The sequence below is a fragment of the Phascolarctos cinereus genome, unplaced genomic scaffold (genome assembly GCF_003287225.1).
Source record: "Phascolarctos cinereus isolate Bilbo 61053 unplaced genomic scaffold, phaCin_HiC Scaffold_726;HRSCAF=1367, whole genome shotgun sequence".
Lineage (NCBI taxonomy): Eukaryota > Metazoa > Chordata > Mammalia > Diprotodontia > Phascolarctidae > Phascolarctos > Phascolarctos cinereus.
The window spans coordinates 260950812-260974227 of record NW_027556098.1 but is presented as its reverse complement, the minus strand read 5'-3'; the positions used below and the strand labels follow the sequence as shown (position 1 = coordinate 260974227).

At 37.2% G+C, this 23416-nt stretch overlaps 1 protein-coding gene across 2 annotated transcripts; it reads right to left on the bottom strand.

The window, feature by feature from the left end:
- Nucleotides 1-215: 215 nt before the first annotated feature.
- Nucleotides 216-23375, bottom strand: SKA3 (spindle and kinetochore associated complex subunit 3). 2 transcript variants are annotated; one of them, XM_020968786.2, is made up of 9 exons: nucleotides 23152-23375; nucleotides 21962-22023; nucleotides 21695-21860; nucleotides 20229-20643; nucleotides 11010-11116; nucleotides 8330-8514; nucleotides 7705-7908; nucleotides 5740-5860; nucleotides 216-5655 (listed from the first exon to the last, which is right to left on the bottom strand). In XM_020968786.2, exons 1-8 carry the CDS (start codon nucleotides 23252-23254, stop codon nucleotides 5774-5776), a joined length of 1329 nt encoding a protein of 442 aa, XP_020824445.1. In that variant the 5' UTR covers nucleotides 23255-23375; the 3' UTR covers nucleotides 216-5655; nucleotides 5740-5773. The 2 variants fall into 2 exon arrangements, with proteins under 2 accessions (XP_020824445.1, XP_020824446.1); XM_020968787.2 differs by lacking the exon at nucleotides 23152-23375 and adding an exon at nucleotides 22923-23090.
- Between the last annotated feature and the right edge of the window lie 41 nt (nucleotides 23376-23416).

The following is a 23416-nucleotide window of genomic DNA, read 5'->3' as shown; positions in this document are numbered from 1 at the left end:
TCCGTTGTTTCCTCTTTCTGATGGTTCCTCCTATTGGTTTTAATTTTTACTTACAACTTCACTAATGTGAAAATGTTTAATAGGAATGTAAATGTATATCCTATATCAGATTGTGCACCGTGTTGGGGAAGAAGGAGGAGAAAAATTTTAAACTCAAAAGCATATAGAAGTGATTGTTGATAAATCAAAATAAATTAAAAAAAGAAAACCCTAAGCACAGAAGACAAAAATTTTTTTTAATGTAATTAACTGTGTAGCAGGCATTAACTAATAACAAGCCCAAACTAGTCTTTAATTTCTGATTCACTAACAGCAGAGGAAGAACAAGAAAGATTTTTATAACTGACAGGTTGAGGGCAGGTCATGAATTTTAAGCCCAAAAATAAATACAAATCAGAAATATGCCTATATATTTTAATGGGCATTCAGTCATCCTTTGAACATTGAATTTAAAAAACTGAGTTTAAGACTAAATGAATTTTCTAAGCTTAAAACATCCAAATAAGTTTGTCAATACACAATGTCTAAAGCTATCTGCATGTTCTTCCCCCCACTACATGCTTTATAGCACTTCAGTTTATTTGATACTGAACTCATTCCAATATTTTAATAGTCACTTTGTTCTGGAATAATGAGTAAGCATATTGTGAATACCACGTAGTTCACAAACTGGGAATATTTGGAAATGTAATCAAAATGTGAAATAGACCACCATACTGTAAATGACGAATTTGGTGATTTGCTCCTTGTAAATCAGAACTCCACTGAGTAAACCCTTACGTTTTTCAAAAATTATGTTAGAGTTGTAAATAAATCCCAATATACACCAGCACTAATAGTAACAAATCTCATCTTGCTTTAAGGGAAAGGAATGGTACTGCTGTGTAAAGCACAATCTCTTGGGGCTATTTACTGGTCTATGATTACTTTTATCCTGGTAGAAGTGTTCATGTTGACAAAACAGCAACTTACCATGCTAGGAAAAAATGTCAAATGCCACCAAGGGTTCTGGAATGGCACATCCATATGAGTCACAGGTGACGACAGACTGCTAGGAAGGTCAGGATGACAGTCCAACAAAGGCAGGGCCAGGATCCTCCTGACCCATTCCTTTATTATTTTGCTTCTTCCCTTTGAATGGGTTTCCCATCTCTAAGACCTTAAGATTGACTTCAGATCCATGGTGTACAACTGCACTCAAAGATTTACTCCCATACCTTGCTCATTTTCACCATGACGTGGTGGGCATAAGCAAAAGTGAGACTGAATAGTAAAGACTGATTTGCTCCAAAATTTTCCCTGTTGGCTCAACGATATGAGCCACCCTATTTACCTGTAATAAAAAAGAAAGCACACCCCATCAAGAGGTCTACCACCAACAGCTGAACTGGATTTACTCCACATAAATTTTAACGGGGAATCAATTATATGTTGACAACTGATTGATGACACTATCTTGAATTATTTTATGGCCCTAATGAAAGTATATGGAATCAAGTTTCTATGTTTTTTCTTTTGTTGTGCTTCCAGGAGATTTTGACACTACTACAAAGGCCTACGGGTAGGAAAAATCTTTGTCATGGGGTTTGACAAAGTGTTCAAGGCTGGTCCTTTTGGGTTTAAGCTTCTGGTGTCAGTACCTGACATGTTAAATGTATGGTTTGAAAGGATCGTGCCTTCTTGTTATTACTACTGAAGATTTGGGCAGCCAACATCTGGTATCGCTTGAGGTCGATTCCTCTGTTTTTGTTGCAGAGTTCTTCTAGACAAGGCTGTGATGTCTGCTGTTCTGATGATCTAAATCATTTGCTCCCCAAAGTCCTGGTTGCTGGCTGTTTTGTCTCGTTTCTAATTCTTTACAGCAGTTGTGGGTTTTTTTTCCCCCCAGGTCCTAGTGATTGGCTGTCCCTATCTGTCAAGTCTCTAGCTGCTGGTCTTTTCTACTTTAGCCACTGACTTAAGTATTATATGAGTATGATCTGGCACAAAAGGGGGGGGGAAGAGAAGGGATAGTGGTGCTCTAACGTACCCCTGTGAGGTAGCCTTGCCTCTCCTGAAGGAATTTGGGCTTACTGTTTGTATGTCCTCTATTGTTCTAGGGTTTGTCAGCTTCAGAAAAGTGTATTTTTAAGCACTGGATGATTCCAGGGGAGGAAAAGGCAAAAAAAAAAGTCCCTTGAAAAATAAAACTGCAAAAATGAAATAAAAATTAACATAAAAGTTATATTTCTGTGGTGTGGCAAAGAGAAAAACTGAGAGCCTGCCCAAAGGAAAACTAGAATGAGTCCAGAAAGTTAACTATTTTCCTATCATTTTTTCAAATGAAAGAGTAAAATTTAGCTTCTTTCTCTGTAAAGTATATATAAACCCCTATGTGAGAAAGGATAAAAAACAGAGTCAATTTTAAAAGAAAATGGGAATTTCCCCAATTTGAATAGATTCCTTCTGTTCTCAGATATGGCCAATCTGGGATCAAAGAAAGGATACAAAAATGACAAGGCATACCAAACTAAATTTATACAGGATTTCAAAATGAAGTTTCTCTGGCATTACTAATGAATTTTTAAACTGCAAATTGAGAAATCTGAATATTTGCAATAAAAGCTATTCTTTTAAATTTTATCTAATATGAAGATTGTGGGATTAGTTCCCCCAAACCCTGGACTGACTTATCTCCTGTAGACTAAAGATAACTTTTATGTGGGTTTAGCCTTGGAACAGAAAGGGTGTTCTGCTGCTCTTAGAACAAATTGATTTAAAATGATTTATCACTCAATATGGTGCCCATTTTCCCAAGATCATAAAAACAATCTGTTTTACTCAGCCAGGAGGGAAAAGCACCACTGTGGATATGAATGTCTTTTCCCCTGCAGCTACAAGAAATAAAGAACACTGTGGCTAGGCAAAGAATGAGAAAAAATACTGATGTCAATTCTCGGCAGGAGTGACCTTCCATATGCTGACTCAAGCTATCCTTGCTGAAAGAACCAGAGGAATCTCTTCTATACCATCTAATCTTGTAGTTCTGTTCATGGCCGAAGTCTATCACTTTAAGAACTTACACTAAGTTCTCTTTACCACCTACAAAAGAAAATTGCCAAGGTTTTCTATGCATTACACTACAAGGAGGACACTGACTCCAACAGTTTTGATTCACCATGATCACACCTGCCAACTGATGCCAAGCCAAATGCTGACTGGGAGGGCTGTTTAAGACCAGTGCTGGATAGATTATCTACTGGTGAAGAGCACTTGTCACCCTGGAGCAAAACCAACTATACTATGTCTGTGGGAACAGACTGTTACATGGATATAGAGGATCCTACACAGATCAGATAGACCACTGATTAGTTAACAAAATGAAGTCCACACTATAACAGGACAACAATGTTCTACCTATATCCCTGACTTTCCTGGCAAAGTTACACAGTATTAACTGCATAGCAATGCCATTAATAGGTTTCATAATGATACTCTCCCTTCCCCCCCTCCCAAGTATCTGTTCACAACTGATTCATACTAGGTAGTCCTTAGTAAGCATGAAAGGTGGGTCACAAGAAGAATCTCATCTCTTATGTGTCATTATCCTAACTTGCTACCTCTCCCAAGCTTTCTGCCACCACTTAATTCTTCCCCAAGGAAACAGGCCTATCTAATTGTCCTTGATCTCTATAATGATCATCAGTACAGAAGTGATGATGGCTGCCTCATCAGACTCACTGACCAGGAAGCAAGTCCCAAATTCTAGGATGGTACTTGTGCTCTAGAAGCACAAAACATGAGTAATTTAGCTTCAAGACTTTAAGTCTATTAATTACAAGATCTTGATATTACACAGAGATATTGGTAGGTTAGATGTTGCTAACCTGAAGTATTATGGTAAACTGTCTATATCATGAGGAAGCTTGTTGTTTCTAGGCAAAACAAATGAAAATACCTGCTCGGCTTGCTGTAATCAATTATCCTGCTAACATTACTTGCTTCCAGAACCTGTTCAGGAACTGTGCCTTTGCCTCAATAAATCAACTTTTTACATCTATCATTTGTCTTTCAACTCTGTATTAACTCAATGATGTCTCAAATATGTCCATCTATCTTTTTCATCTATACAAAGATCATAAAAATACTGACCTTTGTTTAGGTTTAAGAAGCTTCTTCAAAACACTAAGAATATGTGAATCTCTCCCCTACAGCTTTAAGAAATGCTTTATTTAAGCAAGAAATCTCAAGTACTGAGTCAATTCTTCAACACTACCAATGTCTTCTCACACTGTGCAACTCCTATTTAGATCCTTCTGAAAATTCTCCACTTGGTGATCTACCCAATATGCTAGAGACTTCCTCTTGATCCTGGCCAAGTACTTGCCAATTATGAGAGAAGGACTCATGGCAGTGACACCATTTCACCAAGGGCCCCAATCATGCTCACTTTACCCTCAGCTTAATGTACTCTCCAGCCCATTCCATTTCCTTAGCAGTACAGCTATGCCCCGACCACGGATACCCTCTTAATCACATTCTCTCGAAGATTTCTTGAGAATAATCTAGTTCCTTGTTTTGTATGCCAAGTGCATACAAACATACAAACTAAACATTGTTTATGGCACATAGGAAGCACTTACTAAATTCTTTCTACCTAGCTATCTCTAGACATTGTGTGGATACCGATGAATTATTGATCTCTCATATCATGATCAGCCCAGCTCCTTTTCTGTTCAATGGCCCTGTCAGCCTTTATACTTTTTCTTCTTCAATTCTTCATTAGAGAGGCACTGTGACAAAGCAGATAGAGCACTGGGTCTACAATCAGGAAGACTTAGATTAAATCTCACCCTGAATGCTCACCACCTGAGCTTGTTACTCTACCTCTCATGAGCCTCAGGTTCCTCGTTTGTAAGAGGCCCAATAACAGAATCTAGACCTCACAGGACTACTTTAGGGATGCAATGGGGAGAGTACAAAAGTATGAAATGTCAGCTTGTGCCTCCACTGCCCTTTGGTTGGCTGACAACTTTAAGTCTTCTTCAACGGACTGTTATTCTGTTACTTACAACTGCATAGCATCAACAATAAAATGCTTACATTAAAAATGATGGACTTTTGTTTTGGCAAGAATCTTGAGGTCATTAAAAGCACCACAAAATTTTCCTAAAGCAATCTAGTCCATTCTCTGCCTCTTTAGATCTAGTCCCAGCTCATTATCTATCTACAGTTCTGTCCAAGTTCTACATAATAATGAACCAACTCTACATGCTGTCCACCCGTGGTCTGGAAAATAGATATTTTTCAATCATTTGTTTTTTTCCCATTTGGGAAAACTTTTATGAATTCTTTTATGATCAATGCAATGTCCTATGGAAACAGGAACATATGGAGGACTTCACCATCTATGGGGAATCCTTCTTCCATTTGACCTTCATCTAGAATGGTGGAAACATTGTTGGTAAGCATATATCCTTCCTCTTTTATATTTACAATCAGTGTCCGAGGTCTCTTTTGATTTTTCAAGGACTCTCACATAATTCTGACTTGTAAAGAGAAGTGAGTCTTTAGGATACAGCTGCTCTCCCCATCTTTGTGTTCTTTAGTGCCGTTTCATATCGTGAATTTGTTAATAGAATCTGGGTGAGCAGAGTAGTTGTGACAAATTATCAACTGTAAAAAAATAAACAAAAAAAGCTTTTAAAAAAAACCTTTCCAAACAAGACAGTAACTTTAACATACAAAAAAATTACTTACTCTTTTCAGTAGTTTACTTTGTTGTATCCCTCTTTCATTTAAATTTGGGATAAAGTGCTTTGCTGGATCCTGGTTTAAATGCTATTGGAGTGGCTAATTTTGAATCATACTTTGATAACAGCTAAAATTTGAAAAACAAAACAACACATTTTTGCTACATTATCTGAAAAAAGTACATTTGGAAGGCAACTAAAAACACTTAGAAAAGCATCAACATTCTGTCTTTACAATATTTTTGGAAAAATCCTAGTGTGTGTTATGTGTCTATGTACACAAAGATGCATGTATAAATTATGTTTGCAGCATATATGCACTTTAGAAAAATTTACAATAATGTGGAGAAAGTAAACATTTTATCTGAGAGCTGGAGGTGAGAATGAGGCAAGGCCTGCATCTGTGGGTAGAAAGAAGGATTAGGGATTAAGACTTGTTCTATGTAGCTCTGAAAGCCAGAATGTATAGCAGTTACAGAGAAGAAAATTTTATCTCAGTATAAGAAAAGCAGTTTTTAACCATCAGAGTTACCCTAAAGTAGAAGGTGAGCTATTGGGTTCACTATGACAGGAGTCTCCTATCTATGAAACATTCTATAATATCCCTATCTGGAAAGCATCCTTTTCCTCTTGCATACCAGAAGAACTTGCATACCAACTCTGTAAGTATTTTATGCACTTATCATGTTTAAATATATTAGATATTTGTGTATGCCGTATATCCCCTATTAGACTTTAAGTTCTTACAGGGCAAGAACTATCTCTTACTGTTATGTCTTCAGTGTCTAGCACATATCAGGTATGTAATAAAAGTCTACTGAACTGGTAACTGGTTGAATGTGTGGAATAGAGAGCAAGGGGAAAAAAAATATGCCAAGGTATTATGCCTGTGTAACTAGAATGGCTAGCACCAGTAACAGAAAAAAGAAAAATAGATTTTGGAAAGGCTATGAATCTGTTTTTGGACATTACGAACAAGGGGTAATAATCAGAGATGTCTAGCAGGCAATTGTGGAAATGAAGAGATGGAATTCAATAGAGGTCATGGCTGGAGGTTTTCAAGTCACAAGTGAATAAGCTTGCCAAGGGAGAGTACAGCAAACAGAAGAGGGCCAAAAACAGAGTTTTGGAGATTGCCAATATTTAAGGATCAGGAGAAGGAAAAGGAGACAGTTGTGTTAATCAATAAACACTGTTAGACATCGGGAATACGAAGAAAGGCAAACAAGTTCTTGTTCTCAAGGAGATTATAATCTGGTGGGAAATGAAGAGACAACTGACCTGGGCACCTTCTTAAATGGAAGTTCTGGGAGGAGGGGTCTCTACCTTTTAATTAAAAGGATGGAATGGGCTGCAGGGACAGAGCAGTAAGTTCCAGGGCTGAAGTGATCTTGGAGAAGTACAGGAATGTAGCTGGATGGGACATATTGGGCAGAAAAACAAAGAAAAGTACAATGCCACAAAAACCCAAGAAGGAAAGACTACTCAATAGCATGTCATATGCTAGAGAGGGGTCAGGGAGAAGATATTGGCAACCTCTGAAAGAGTAATTTTTGTCTTACTTTTCTTTTCTGAGAAAGTAATTCAATAAAATAGTGGATGCAGAAATTGTAAGGAATTTTAAGGAAAGTTAAAAATTTATATTGTAAGGAAGACTGTAGACAATGAAGAAGAAACAGTGAATGCAGACTACTTGTTGAAGAAATGTGGCTTGAGATAGTAGCAGGTTAAAGGAAAAGTGATCAGTGAGATAAGGAACCAGTGAAAAGAAAAATCTGAAGATATATGAGAGGGAAAGGGAATAACTGATTAAGCAAGGATATGGAGGAATTAGAAAGTAGTATTATTAAAAAAATCTTTCTGGATTAGTTTTAGATGAAGGTGGACGGCAGTTCTTAATCTAGGGTCTTTGAAATTGTTTGAACAAAACAGAAATATCAAACATAATGCATGTACTTAAGAAAAAAATAACCTGGAAGATATCATCCGGAATTGTAGTTACTTCTGGAGGCGTAGGCGTTCTTAGCAGGTTTTCACTGTCAGAAATCTTGGGAGGAGGGAGTTCTCCATGATGTTCAAAGTACTTGGCAGATTGTGAAACCAATGAAGTACAATCTTCTGAATCCAAATGGCTTGGCAAAATATTTGAGTCTGATGTTGGTGAAATTATTATTCCCTGTTGTATAAAAGTGACCAATACTTTTACATAACAATAAAATTTATTTAGCAAACAAAATTAAATCAATCAACAAGCATTTATAAGCATCTACTATGTGATAGATAGTGTGCTAGGCACCAGAGATATAAATACATACATAATTATATGTATGCGCATACATAAATGCTTGTGTATATGAGTATATACTTACAAACATGCATACAGTAATATATGAATATAAAAAAGACAAATACATAGATAATAAATCCAAATATATCCCAAATGGTTACATACAAGGTACTTTAAGAGAGAAAGCACAAACAATTCATATTAATCATTATTAGTTAATATGGTATATGCTTCCTCGCTTCCTCACCAGATTACATAGCAGCACAGAGGACCACCCATCACCTTATTTTTTTCTAATTTATAAACTTACTTTTGTTTCTTTTTTTAATCCACCCATTTTAAAGTTTGGATGAAGTAGTATTTCTTTGTCATTAGTGGAGAGACCAAGCTCTTCAGGTTTAGAGACATTTAAAACTGGACTGCTGTTTCTACATGGGACTTTCAAGCCAGGAGTGAAGAATACAGGTCCCAAAGGGTAATTGGCATGGTTAGCACCTAGAATAGACACATATATAACATGGGAAGAAAGTTATAAAGATTTTAACTTTTAGGTTGCAAGCCCTGACATACTAGCATGGCCAAATAGGAAATGCATTTTATTTTATTTTATTTCTTTTTAGGCAACTGGGGTTAACTAACTTGCTCAGTCACACAGCTAGTAAGCGTCAAGGGCTTGGTCTGACGCCGGATTTGAACTCAGATACTACTGACTTCAGGGCCGGTGCTCTATCCAGTGCACAACCTAGCTGCCCCCTAGGAAATGCATTTTAAACACCGATTTTTAATTCCTCCCTCCCCCATCCCATTATTTTTGGAAACACTTATAAATGATGAGTTAAATCAGGTAATGAAGCTCTGTGGACAGCCACAGTAAGGACTAAGTAGGTATTTAGCTAGAATGAACAACTGCTTTATAAATCAGCCAACTACTTAAATACTTATTGTAATATATGCCCCAAAATGGTGAATATATATGAGAAATAAATCTTTTTCTTAATGCTGTTCATAAACTAGAGAAAAAAGACCAGAGACAAATCAAAGTCTTCTTATACTTCTTTATATCCCCTACAGCATTTTATATGGAGTAGGTATTCTGGGTAACTCCATGTGCTGTAGTGTAGGGCTGGCCTTAAGATTCAGAAGGACATAGGTTCAAGTCCTGTCTCTAACACTTACCATGTTCTATAATCAGACAAATCATTTTAATAGCTCAGTGATTCTGGCAACTACCCATCTAACACTTTTTTATCTTTATTAGCGAACCATTTCTATGATGGGATTTCCCTATAATAATGAAACCACAAGCCCAGTCTTGCCCCCATTTACAAAATAAAACAGGCTCAAGAAATATTTTTCTTGAGAATACAGGTCCCAAAGGGTAATTGGCATGGTTAGCACCTAGAATAGACACATATATAACATGGGAAGAAAGTTATAAAGAGCACTAAAAATACATAATCAAGTGTTAAGTGGTATGTTAACATTATGAGAAAATCTTCCTACTTACAGTACTTGAAAAAGTGCCGTAAGTCAAAATGACACATACTGAATCCAAGAACTGTTATAATATGGTGGTGTATCCCTAACTAAGGATTTGATGATGGTCAACTTTCTATATAATTGACCACAAATATATTTCATTTTGTCAAATGACAAGACAGTCAGGTTTTTTAATTAGTAGTAGAATCCCTAGAGACTGACGCTAAGATTTGATTTTTTATTGGAAAGAAAAAAAGGATTAGGGCTAGTGGAAAATGAAGTCTCCTAATACGTAGACAACACTAATCTCCTCAGGACAATAAAATGCTGTGCCTGCAGAAATGAACTATGAGAAAATCTGGTGAGGCTCTTTCTGTAGATGGGGAGAAAAGCAGGTAAAGGGTCAATACATTTAGCCAAAAATAATCCCAGCTTTTTATGTGCAATTACAGAATGATGCCCTCCAGTTTATCAGTTAATCTACAAGTGGGTGCACACAGTTCCCTGCTCCCATCAGAAAAGCCCACAAAATGATAGCCATTAACTAATTATGAAGAAAGGGGACTGGAAACTTTTTTCCATTCTTGGCCCTGCCGCATAGATGGGAAAAATGTTCCATTAGTGTGTCCTGTCTTTATAAGAAATGGTCCAAGGCCAGAGCACAGAGACCTCCAAAAGGAAGGTGAATGAGGAAAGGTGGAGCTAAGTGACAGAAGGCCAAAAGGAAAAAAAAAAGCCTTTTCTTTTTTCTGAGAAAGAAGGGGGGGAGATTTCTCTGTGTCTATGGCAGCTCCATGGTGAGGGAGGCACATATCAGAAGCTCACAAACTGGAGTTAAAAAAGAAGAAACTATAGGAGAAAGGTGATTACTCTAAGGCCTTAGGCCTTTCCCCCTAGAGCTGAGGGTTGGGGGAAAACAGATATAGGAAGGCTGATACACTAGTCACCTTGTCAACTAACAAGAAAGAACAGCAACAGGAAAAAAAAAAGTAAAACAAGGTCATGCAAAACACAGATTCATTAAGACTACTGTAACCCTGTAAATTTAACCCTCATCTTGCTTTTTTTTCATCCCCTCTGTTATTTCCCCACACTGTATACTTATTTTTAAGAATTTATGATACTTAGACTTTTCCTAAAAAAGGTATATACTATCTCTAAGAGCTGGAGAGGCAGTTATCAAAGTCCACAAAGAACCTTTTTCCTAAGCTGTCTTGAAGGGGACACAGGTTAAGTAACTTAGAAGATGGTAGAACTATGAAAAAATACAAAAACAAAACAAACCAGTATAGATTAGGAAACAGTGGCAAATAAAGAGGTTAAATCACTTGACCAAGGTCACGTGACTACTTACTTGCTAGTAAGTAACTTACTAGTAAATATCTGAAGGATTAAAATCTAGGACTTCCTGACTCCAAGTCCAGCATTTTATACACTATGACAGATTGCCTTTCAAAAAATACTTTGCAAAGGTGGCAGATGAAAAGAATTTGATCCAAGTCTGTACTTACAATTTTCTTTCAACTGCTCAATTACGGAGCCAGGAGGGATCAGGATGTTGTTGCTGCCTCCTAATTTTGCTTCTATATTTACTTCATGAGTATTATTCTTAGATAAACTAAGAGAAGGGAAAAAAGTTCATGTGACTTTTTAGTAATCAAATTTAACCATACTGCCTATCACAGAAATCCTATACATTAATTGCAAATTATTTCCCACTGTCTTTTTACATTATTAATACATTCTTATCTCTCCCTCCCCTGCTAGCCTTCTGTAACAATGATTAAAAAAGGGAAAAAACCAATTAATACATTCACTGTTTGACAATTAGTGCAATATTCCACAAACTGTAGTTCTTGACCCCATCAATGAAAGGAGAGAGGTGCATTTTCACAACTTTTCTCCAGGGCCTTGCTTGTTCATTATTACTACACAGCTTTAGTTCAATTTTATTATTCTCTTTATATTGTTGTAGTCATTGTATTATTTCTCCTGGGTTCACTGTTTACTCTGTATCAGTTCATGAACATCTTCCAGTGTTTCTCTGAATCTTTCACATTTGTATTGTCTTACAGCTTTGTGATATTACATTATCATGTAACAATTAAAAAAAAAGTAATTCCCTTAATTCTGCTTCCAGGTCTTCCCTACCATAGTGTGGCAGTATCTACTTGGGCATAAAGGGGACGTTTCTGTCTTCGACTTTCTTAAGTTATAAGCTCTGAATACATACAATGAGAACACTGAGTCAAAGGGTATAGATTTTTTCAAGCATTGTTCTAAATTATTTTCCATACTTTTATTGATTCACAGATCACGCAAGCAGTGTATTAATGAGACTGTCTTATTGCAGCTCTTTTAACATCTAAACTATTTCTATTGTTTATTATTTTTGACATTTTGTTGGGCTACATATAAGGTGAAATCCAAGAGTTAGAGTTTCTCTGGTTGTTTAAAGCAATTTTATATGGTAAATGGTTTGCAATTCTTTCTTTTTTAAATAATATTTCCCCCCCCAATTACATATAAAAACAATTTTTAACATTGGAGTTTTTAAGTTTTGAGTCCCAAATTTCATCCTTCCTCTCTCCTTGAGAAGGTAAGCAATCTGATATAGGTTATATATGTGCAATCATGTAAAACCTAATTCCATATTAATCACCCTGTGGAAGAAAACTTAAACCAAAAAAAGAAATGAAATAAAGAAAGTGAAAATTAACATTCTTTGGTCTGTATTCAGACACCATCAATTCTTTATCTGGAAGTGGATAGCATTTTTTGTCACAAGTCTTCTGGGATTATCTTGGATCACTGTATTGCTGAGAATAGCAAAGTCATTCAGTTGTTCTCTGTACATTATTGCTATTACTGTGTATGACTTTCTCTTGGCTTTGCTCACTTCACTCTGTCAGTTCACATATAAGTCTTTCCAGGTTTCTCTGAAATCATTCTGCCCATCACTTCTTACAGCACGGTAACATTCCATCACCATCATATACCACAATTTGTTCAGCCATTTCCCAGTTGATGGATATCCTCTCACTTTCCAATTCTGGGCCACCACAAAAAGAGCCACTACAAATATTTTTGTACAAATAGGTCCCTTTCTCCCTTTCTTGATCTCCTTGGGATACAGACCTGGTAGAGGTATTGCTGGATCAAAGGGTATACAGAGTTTTATAGCCCTTTTGGGCACAGTTCAAAATTGCTCTCCAGAATGGTTGGATCAGTTCACAATTCTAGCAACAGCAGTTTCTAATTCTTTTGGAATTGTTTTTTCATATAACCGTTGACCATGTATCTCTTGCAGAATGAATATCATCTGGCCGCATACATAAAATTATGTTCATTCTTTATGTATCTTAGATATCAGAACCTTTGAAGAGATATTTAATGAAAAGGTTTTTTCTTCAATTGAGATATTATCTTCATATCCTAATTGAACTGATTGTGCAAAATCTTTCCAACATCATTTAATCAAAACTATCTATTTGATCTTCTGTTAATATTTTCCCTCTCCACTTCCACATAAAAAAAATTTAAACCCTTCAATTTTTTGGTTACCTTTCATACTAAACCAAGTGTCGAGTTAGAACACTGTGATACAGGCTTTAAGTTGCTGGTACGAACTATTTAAACTACTTTCAACTTTTCCCAGAAGTTCTTCCTCAAGTAGCTAATGTTCTCAGGGTTCATGAAAGACTGGATTATTAAGAATCAGAAACAAACCCATGGAAATCTATTATGCTAATCAACATTTCTATTATTATTTTGCTTATTATTTCTTTTTAATCCCTCCAATTACTGTAATTCATTCTTTATTCCTTTCAAGTACTCTTGAGTGTGTCATGGTTGACTGACTCCCAGGTATTCTGAATGGAATTAAGACTTTTTATTATTTCTTCTAAAAATTGTTATTACTACATAGAAATGTTGATTCATACATTCTTTTTCTAACCTCACAGTTTTACTGACACTGTCCCAACTACTTTACTGATTCTTTGGGTATTTCAAAATAAATGATCATGTCATCTGCAAAAATGGATACTGGTCTCTCCTCTTTGTCAATTTTACCCTTTAATTTTTGTCTTATTGCTATCACTAAAATTATTAAAATTATGTCAATTAGTAGTAGGAAAAGAGAGCACCCTTGTTTAATCTCTGTTATTTCCTGTGAAAATTTCTAGTATGTTACTATTGCAAATAATGCTACCCTTTGGCTTCAGACATAAACTTATAATTAAAAAATGGTCCTTTTATACACTCATTTTTGGGGGGATTGTAGGATAAATGTTATGATTTGCCAATGAAGTTTCCTTCCTACATCCATTGATGTACCCATGTAGTACTTTTAAAAAATGTAATTATGTTGTTTTCCCGATACAGAACACTGTGTCCCTGGTACAAATAGAACTTCATCACAATGAATAATTTTTTTGGATATACTGCTCAAATCGTTTATCATCTGCATTTTATATTGTTAATATGAGTATATCACCCATTTCCTTATTTCCTTTACCATATCTGTTCTTTATTCTGTTTGGAAGGTTCTTTAGTTTCTCCCTATTTTCCTAGCTTTAATTATCAATCCTGTTCTGATCTTCTCCTACTCAAGTCTTAACTCTATGGTCAGCCATTTTAATGTTTCTTCTACTGCCCCTGAATTCTTTGCCTTGATAACTCTTAACTGATTCATCTGCAACTACTTCTGAGACACTGAATACTGTACCATGAGAATATAGTGTTAAGGACAGTAAGCAGGATGGGGTTGGGGGAGACAGCATGTAAGGAGGGGGTGATGACTGGTCCACAAATTTATGCTACCTAACTGAAATGGACTTATACAACTGCATAATAATCATCTTATTCAACTCTTGGTGATTTCCTATCACATTTTCTACAACAGTCTTTTCAATTTCTCTTCTGCAACCCCCCAAATACACTATTCTCTTAATACATAACCCTACAATACTGAGAAAGCTGGGGCCACGAAGAGGATTCTGGGAAGATGGGGGAGTAGGTCAGAAAATTCCAAGCTCTCAGGATTTTCCTCCACGACAGATAAAACGGTGTCTCAGGACAAATGTAGTGTGCTAAAAATAAATAACAAGAAGGGGCAGAACAGTGGTCCTCCTGTGATAATCAGAGAAGATCTGAAGAAAAATCCCTGGATGAGATTTGGTCCCTATGTAGAGTAAACACCTCGAAGCTTGGGAATGCTTAACCAGCAAGAAGCAAGCCCTGGTTAGTGGGGCTGGGAAGCTGCCTCAGCCCAGCCCCAGGAACTTTTATTCCTAGGACAATGAGGAGAGTTGGGTGTCTGAGGCCGGGAAAATCAAGGAAACTTTTGCTGATAAGGAATGCTAGACCCAGCTGTGCTGCAGAGATGCTGCAGGACCAGAAGGAAGCAGCACACACCCACTGGTGAGTGCAGAGACACCTCTGCTGTGGGCACTTACAGGAGGCTGGAGGTCTTGGTTTGGGATCAAGGTCAGAGAGAAGAACTGAAAGAGGATCTGAGGCCAGAGGTACCATCCCCTATATTCCAGAACTAGAGCGGATTACAAAAACTTAACCTATTTAAAAAAAAAAAAGGACAGGCAAAGGAGAAAGAATCCAACCATAGAGATACTATGGGAATAGACTTCATCTTCAGAGGAAGATAGTGAAGCAAAGAAACCCTCTTCTAACCCAAAGAGTAATGTCAAATGGTCAGCTGCCCAAAAAGAATTCATAGAAGAACTTAAAAAAAGACCTTAAAAATCAAATGAGAGAGACTGAGGAAAAACTAAAAAGAAAAAAAAAGAACAATCCAAGAAAAACAAGATTATGAAAAGAAAGTCAATTAATTAGAAGAGGAAATCCAGAATCTTAGGGAAAAAAATGACTCCTTGATAATCAGAATTGGGCAAGGGGAAGCCAGCCAAGTCATAAGAGACTAAGGAATAAGAAAACAAAATATAAAGGATGAAAAAACAGAAGAGAATGTGAAACATCTCATAAGAAAAACTGATCTGGAGAACAGATCAAGAAGAGAAAACATAAGAATAATTGGACAACCTGAAAGCCATGATCAAAAAAAGAAACTTGATGCAATAATACAAGAAATAAAGAAAATTGTCCTGAAGCATTAGAACAAAAAGGGAAAGTAGAAATAGAAAAGATCCACCAATCACCACCTGAAAGAGATTTTACAAGGAAAACCCATAGGAATGTTAGAGTTAAATTCTGAAACTCCCAGCTCAAGGATAAAATATTACAAGCAACAAGAAAAATGTTTACATATGATGGTGCCACAATTAGATTCACAATTAGAATCACACAAGACCTAGCAATAGCAGCACTAAAAGTCCGTCATCTTGGAACACTACATATTGAAGAGCAAAATAACTGGGCTTCCTGCTGAAAATCTCATATGCAGCAAAGTTAAGCATAATCCTGAATGGAAAAAAAATGGATATTTAATGAATTGTCAGACTTTCAGGACTTTGTTTAAAACAAAGAAACAACCAGAACTTAATAGCAGATTTGACATACAAAAGCCAAGAGAAATATAAGATACATACCAAAGACCAATTACAAGGGACTCAATAAGGACAGACTGTTTACCTTTCATGTATATAAAATGTAAAACGTATGTCTAAGATTGTTATTAACAGTTGGGTAGTTCATAAGATTAGGGTAGATCAGAGCATGATATGACTTCAAAAAGTAAAACTGTTCAGGAACAGCTAAAAAGAGTAATTATCTTATATAAATGAGGTGGGAGAGTAGGAACCAACACAGAGGAATTAGACCGGGGGGGGGGGGGGGGCACGAGCCTCGGGGGCGGGGGCTGGTCGTTCTGGAAACGTACTTTCATCTGGAATAGGTTCAAGAAGGAAGAGTGTGTGTGTGTGTGTGTGTATAAAAGTATAAAAGTCTGACGTTAGAAAGAAATAAATTTAAAAGAAATTTAGAAAAATTTAAATTTAGAAGTAAATTTAAAAGAAATTTAGAAAGAAATAAAACTCTAAGGAGATGAGGGGAAAGAGGATAAGGGAGGGTTCTTTAGAAGGGAGGATGAGGGAATAGGTTGAAGGGTGTCTAGATTAATGGGAATGGGAGGATAAGAGAGGGATCCTTGGGAGGATAAGAGGGGGATCTCTAGAGGGGAGGGTAAGGGAATAAATAGGTTAAAGGAGGGGTACAGAAGGATGTTTAGATTTATGGGAATGGGAGGACAAGGAAGGGATCCTTGGAGAGGGGGTAGGTTAAGTAACAGGAGAGCAAGGTAGCGGGTAGACATAAAGTAGAGGAGTCAGGTGGGATAGGAAATAAGAGATATGAACAAACATAAAAACAAAGATTAGGAGTAGAATTTGTTAGGGAAAGTATATGTTTCTAAATCTACATATAAATATATCCACACTTATATGTCGCCTGGTGGGGGAGGGAGGGGAAGGGGGGAAAAACAACAAAGTAAAAAGTGTACAGCAGAGAATAAAAGAAAACCTACAAGGAAGCAAACTAAAAACAGACAGCCCTTAACACAACGTGCCGTATTTAACAGATAGGCTTGCACAAGATCACACAACTGGTATCTGTGGCCAGATCTGAATTCTAGTCTTCCCACTTTCTGGCCCAGCTCTATATCTATTGTACCACCTTTCCGTCTTAACTGCCTGGATACTGGGAATACAACTACAAAGGTGAGAAAGAATTGGAGTTGTATGTTAATGCTAAAGATGCCAAGGTCATCAAAGGAAAAAATTTAATATAACTAACACTTATTAAACATGTATTACGTGTACATGACATACATTGATCTACATATGGACTAATTTCTTTTACATACTTTGAACTCCTTTGTTTATTTATTTTTTTTGATGAGGGCAATTGGGGTTAAGTGACTTGCCCAGGCTCAGTGAATGTTATGTGTCTGAGGCTGGATTTGAACTCAGGTCCTCCTGACTCCAAGGTCAGTGCTCTATCCACTGTGCCACCTAGCTGCCCCTCTTTTACACACTTCGACCAAATACCAGAGAAATCTTAATTCTCACAGATTATGTTGTTTGCTCACTAACTGAACCAGATACTAAAGAACAGACAGATCAGCACAAATTCATCACTAAACAACCTAAGAGTGTTCTACTGACAACAGGTATTAAGAACCACTTTTGCATATGAAAAGCATCTCTAGTAAAATTTTAGTTGCAGAGACCTTGAAATTCATTTGTGAAAAAGTATTTTTGGAATTATCTGTTTTTTAAAACCTAAATATAGTGATTTCAGTCTAACCTTCTAGTCCTTTTTCCATATATCAAGGATAACTAAGATCTGACTATATCTACAATGACAGTAATACACACATACAATGCAACTGGGGGAACACTGTGCATTAATAATAATTGACCTTCAAACAGTAATAAGAGGGTTCATATATCATCTCATTTGATCTGCACAATCATCCTGTAAGGTAAATACTATCGGTATCCTCATTGTACAGATTAGGAAATGAGGCCAAGAGAAAAAGAGTGTCAACTTGGAGTCAGAAAGCGTGGGTTCTTGGCCTGTCACCCAATAGCTTTATGGCCACAGCAAACTTCATCTCTTAAGCTTTAATCACCTTACTTCTAGAATAGGAACAGTAATTCAATTGAAACATTTATTAAGCACTGGTGTTAGGAAATGGGTGAGATACAAAGTTTAGTTAAGTCTTTACCCTCATGAAACATTACTAAAACGACAAGTATAAAATAGTATGCAAGTGTCCGAAGGAGGTACAAATAAAATTCTGTGAGGTCTGAGGGGACAGGGGAATTTCTGACAAAAGACTCAGAAAAGACTTCCTGGAACTGGTGGCATTTGGGTTGGGTTTTATTTAAGGAATAAGGAGGAATTCAATAGGTGGGGACAGAGGAGATAGGTGTGGAGGTAAACACTAATGAGACTTGGCAAATTAACAGATAGGGGAAATGTGGGAAAGGGAAAAGTTGAGGATTACTACCAGTTAGCAAATCTGGATGACTGGAAGGACAGCTGTGCCCTCAACAAATACAGGGAAGTTTGGAGTGGAGAGGGGTTTTGGGAAAACACAACTAGTTCTGTTTTTAGACATGTTGAGATGTTGTCTACATGAGACTGGAGTTTAGGAAAGAGACTGGGACAGATATTTGGGAATCATCTGCATAGAGATAACTAAACCCATGGGCTCTGATTAGCTCACCAAGAGGGTAGGAGAGAGGCTTAGAAGATGCTGACAGTGGGTGGGAAGACAATGTCAAGTAATCAAATTCTGAGTATGGGAAATTACATGAGGCGGCAGGAGAATGATAACATATGTGACAGAAAACAAAGAAGAAGGTAGTTATCTTGAGCTTAAAGTGTCAACTTAACATCCTGCTATAGATGTGGAATAACAGCTTGGGAGAGACGTTGGAGAGGTCTTAACTCTTCCTTTACTGCAAAGAGAAAACAGTCAACTTTCCTCATCCTCACCTCCCTCTACCCTTTTCTTTTAACTTCATTCTATTTTTTTCTCCACTATAGCTTCAAGACCATGGCATTTAGAGCTAGATGGGACCTTAATGCTGATCTACTCCAACCCCTTCATTTTACAGGTCCAGACGGGTTAAGTGATTTAGCTAAGAATCCCTTAGGAAGTACAGTTCAGATTCAAGGTCAGGTCTTTACTCAAAATCCACTGCTTTTTTCTACTAGACCATGCAGCTTTTTTCAGTAAGTCTTACCACAGAATACCCTTCCTGAAGCTATCTTTCCATTCTTTCAATCTGATAATCAGCAACTTCTTAAAAGAATGGTCTTTTATTGCCTAAAATGTTACACATTATAATTTATAGTTCAGAAGTTTTTAGTTGAATCATTTAGCAGTATCAATTTGATTCCTAGAAATGGCCTAATTCTATTTATTTTATGTAACAAGTCTTATACAAGGGCAGCCATGTTACAAGGATAAAACCTCAGACTTGTCATTAAGTAAATTGTTTACTATTAGACTGGGCTTCATTGAGACTTGTTTCTGCTTTGCCTGCCTGCCCACTTTGATTTAGCTCTGAGCTGTTCTCCCTTCCAGAGAAGATTGAAGGGCCAGCTCTTGATTTTTGAGGGACTTAGTGAAATGCATAGACCTGTTAAAGATTACACCTTTAGCAAAGTGTAGGCACACAGTGTGAAGAACTATGTGCTTGCTTTCTGAGAAAAAACCAAGACCTTAAGAGTGAAACAACACTGGCAAACTAAAGCTAGTGAAACAACCTGAGATTAGATTTAAGTAAGAACTATTAATAGGGTACTTATGGATATTTATTATCATTACAATTCCCCTCCCTCCTTTATAAAAGCAGGGTGTCTATGAAAACAGAAAGCTCTACAAGCATCGGTGGTTGCTGGTTATGGTTACAGATGATGATTCCCCAAATCTTGTGTGGGTAGTCTAGAAGGACTTCCTAGATTAAGTGAAATCTAAAAGACTAATGCATCTTATGAAACCCTTTTTCATATGCCAGGTGAAGTTCTTAGAAGATGAGTAAATCCTTTTGGAGGGACATTAAAACTGTAAAAATAAAATTAAAATCTCAATTTCTGAAAGAAAAAAAAACAACCAAAAATCCTCCCATTTCCCTCCCTAAACAATTACATTAAATAAAAATATAAAGACACTAGATACGAGAAAGCAAGTAGTGCAAAAGTAACTAGCAACTTAGAAAGACTTACATAACAGATCTTACCTTTTATTTTTCTGGGCATTTTTAAGCACCATTGTGTAATCATTATTTAAACACATGGTATGTTCTGAAATACCAAAGTGTTCCAGCTTAGGAGTTACCACTGCATACTCATCCATCTTTAAGTTGCATTTTGGAGTTCTCAACACTTTAGGGGAGGTCTGTTTCAAAGGCGTATGCACAGTTATTTGCTCTCTCTTAGGAATATTCATTGCTGGTGGATGAACATTCCAATTTCTGGAAAACATATACTTTTCCAGTCCAAAATCTGACAGCTGCGGACTACGTGGAGGGCTGTGAGAAACACGGTTGTTTTGAACACAACCACGAGATGTATCTTCTTTCTCTGTCTCAGACTTCGGAGAGTTTTTGCAGTTAGCTTCCTCTTGTTTAACATCACCAACATTCTCCTTTATCACTGAAAAACACATTCAAAATCAAAGAGATACAACAATTGTTAAACATTAATACATAAAATCGTATATGACCAAAATAAAAAGGTTCTAGTTAGAATTGCTTAGATGAGTCTAACTCCTGCTGGTTTCAACCACAGTGTTCCCACATTTTAAAAATGTGTTCCTGTAGAAAAGACAGATGAAAAGAAACAGTTACAGAGTTTGAGTCACTCTTCCTTATTTTCTGCGACTAAGCACATTAATATTTGCCATGTTCTCTAACATGCTATTTTAACACTTTGATCTACTTATTGGTTTATGATGTAAATAACAAGAGGCAATACGATATAACACAGGGATATATGGACTTGGAGTCAGGGAGACGTGGGTACAGGTCTTTTTTGGACACATACTAGTTGTGTGACTCACTCATCTTTAAGACTTTAAATAATGGAAGTTCCTCATCTTGCATTGGCAGATGGAATTTTCTACGTAGATGAAACCACTGCTCCAGACCCAAATATATATAATATGAAAATATTTGCATTTATACTTTAAAATATCTTGCATTACATGTTTTTTTTTATCCTTATGTTCAAATAGAAGGGAAATTATTATACACAAATGAGAAAACAAGTAATGTTTAATTACAAACCCAAGGCAGGCTAATGTCAAAATCCAAAATGCACTGACTTTAGGTCAAATTACTTTTTTCTATTTGACTTCTCACATACCTCTTTTTTCCAAAGGACTCAATATATTTTCACACCTGTCATTTTGTTTTGCCCCTATAATATCCTGTGATAGGACAAGCTCAATGATTCCCATTTTAATGGATCTAGTTAACTGAGATCAGAAGTTAAATGCCTAGTCATAAAGTGGGATCAGAAAGCTTTTATCTTTAGTATTTTCCATTTTACCATACTGTCTTCTATGCTACTTAGACTCTGAAGTTTCTTCATCTGCAACATGAGGTGGCAAAATGAGATAATCTGTTCAGTTCCTTCCAACTCTTAACACTCTATAACTCCATGATACTAAAATAATTCATTATGAAGTAAAAATTATTCAAACCTGGATCTTCCATAGCACTTGGCTTATATCCATATTTCTGAAATAAGTCTCTTATTTTTGTGATGTCCATTTTATTCCTTTCCATCAGCAATTTGGTGTTCTTTATAAAACTGTTGCTTTCTTGCCTCTCTGAATGACTTTTATCCAGAAGAATATTAACATCATCCTAGGGAAAATATATATGACCAACTTTTGGTGAGATGCTATTAGAATAACTGGAGTTACAAAATATTGAAACATGACAAATTAACATTCTCCAAATGATACCTTTAGAGTCTTCACTTCCAAATGCAAGTCATGTAAAATTCTCATTGGAGAATCTTCAAAGTCTGTGATATAAATGACAAGGAAGGAAAAATACCCAATAGAGTCAAAAAGAAGATTGGAATCCATAAGACATAACAGTATGTTATCCTAGCCTTCTATGCTTATTAATATTTTTAAACATTTTCTTCACTTTTTAAAACACAACTTGCCCTTTCCTCACCCTCTACCTACTCCCAATTAATCACAAAAATTATACATTTAGAGATGAAAGAGATCCTATAAGTTCATTTAATCCAATTTTCTCATTTTATAAAGGAGGAAACTGAAACCACGAGGGGTGAAGTGACTTGCCCAAAGTCACATAAGTAAATAATTCACAAAATCAAGATTTGAATCCAGTTCTGGTTCCAAATCCAGGACTCTTTCCACTGCACCAGGGTGTGAAAAGACCTCTACTCTCCAAGTCAGAAGGTCTGTGTCCTCCACCTCTATGATCTTCTCCAAGTCACTAACTTCTCCGGGTCTGTTTTCTCATCAGTAAAATGAGAGTTGTATTTAATGACTTAAAAGCTCCTTATGAAGGGTCCCCTCCTGACTCTCTCCCCCACCTTTCCAGCCTGCTCATACTTTACCCCCCTTCACATAAGAGACTGTTTTTTCTTCCGGATACTCTCACAGCACACGTCATCTCCGGACTCCACGCCTTTGCCTTGGCCGTTTCCTATTCGCGGTATGCTTTCCCCTCCTCCTTTGTGCTTCCTGGCTTTTAGACTCAGCTCAAAGCATTGTGCTAAACACTGGGGTACAAAGAAATGGACATGCCCCCCCCACCCCGTCCTCGAGAAGCTCACAATCCAATGGGGAAGAGGCCATAAAGATCACTTTCTACAAACAAGCTGTGTACAAATTAAACTAGATCTTATCGGCAGAAGGAAGGCCACCCGAACCGCCTCCCGTTTACCTTGCATCTTGCACGGGCAGTGATTTGCCTATAGCCTCCCCCATTAGACTGAGCTTCTTGAGGAGAGGGATCTTGTTTTTGCCTTTTATTGTACACTCAGCACTTAGCACAGGGCTGTTGACCGACTAGAGGACCTCCCTCGGGCTCTCCTTTCGTACACAGAAGGCGCGGGAGCGCTCGCCGCCTTGGGCAGAGACGCGCCCTCGCCCCTCGCCCCTCCGCCCCTCACCCTCATCTTCTCCGTTCAGCGCCCGCTGCAGCTGAGCCGTCTCCCTCTCCAAGGTCACGGCCAGGTCACGCAGCTTCCCACAGAACTTTCCGACGGGATCCATGGGCAAAGTCGGGGAGGCTCGGGCACAGCACCCAGCTCCAAACCGGCAGCAGCTCCAAACGGGTAGCAGCTCCGGCAAACCACGCGCGCCGCCGTTCGTTTGAATCCCTCCGCGTCCCAAACTGTATTGGTTCGGAGGGACGGCCTCTTCCCGTTCCTCCCC

Bases quoted from the DNA above. Each gene is read 5' to 3' on its own strand.
- SKA3 (XM_020968786.2), bottom strand. From the start codon at position 23,254: ATGGATCCCGTCGGAAAGTTCTGTGGGAAGCTGCGTGACCTGGCCGTG. The intron at 20,644-21,694 runs GTTTGAATAATT...TGTGTTTTTCAG, and splicing joins AAGTGCTATGGAAGATCCAG to TGATAAAGGAGAATGTTGGT. The intron at 11,117-20,228 runs GTAAGATCTGTT...CCCTTCTCTTAG, and splicing joins AATGCCCAGAAAAATAAAAG to TTTATCTAAGAATAATACTC.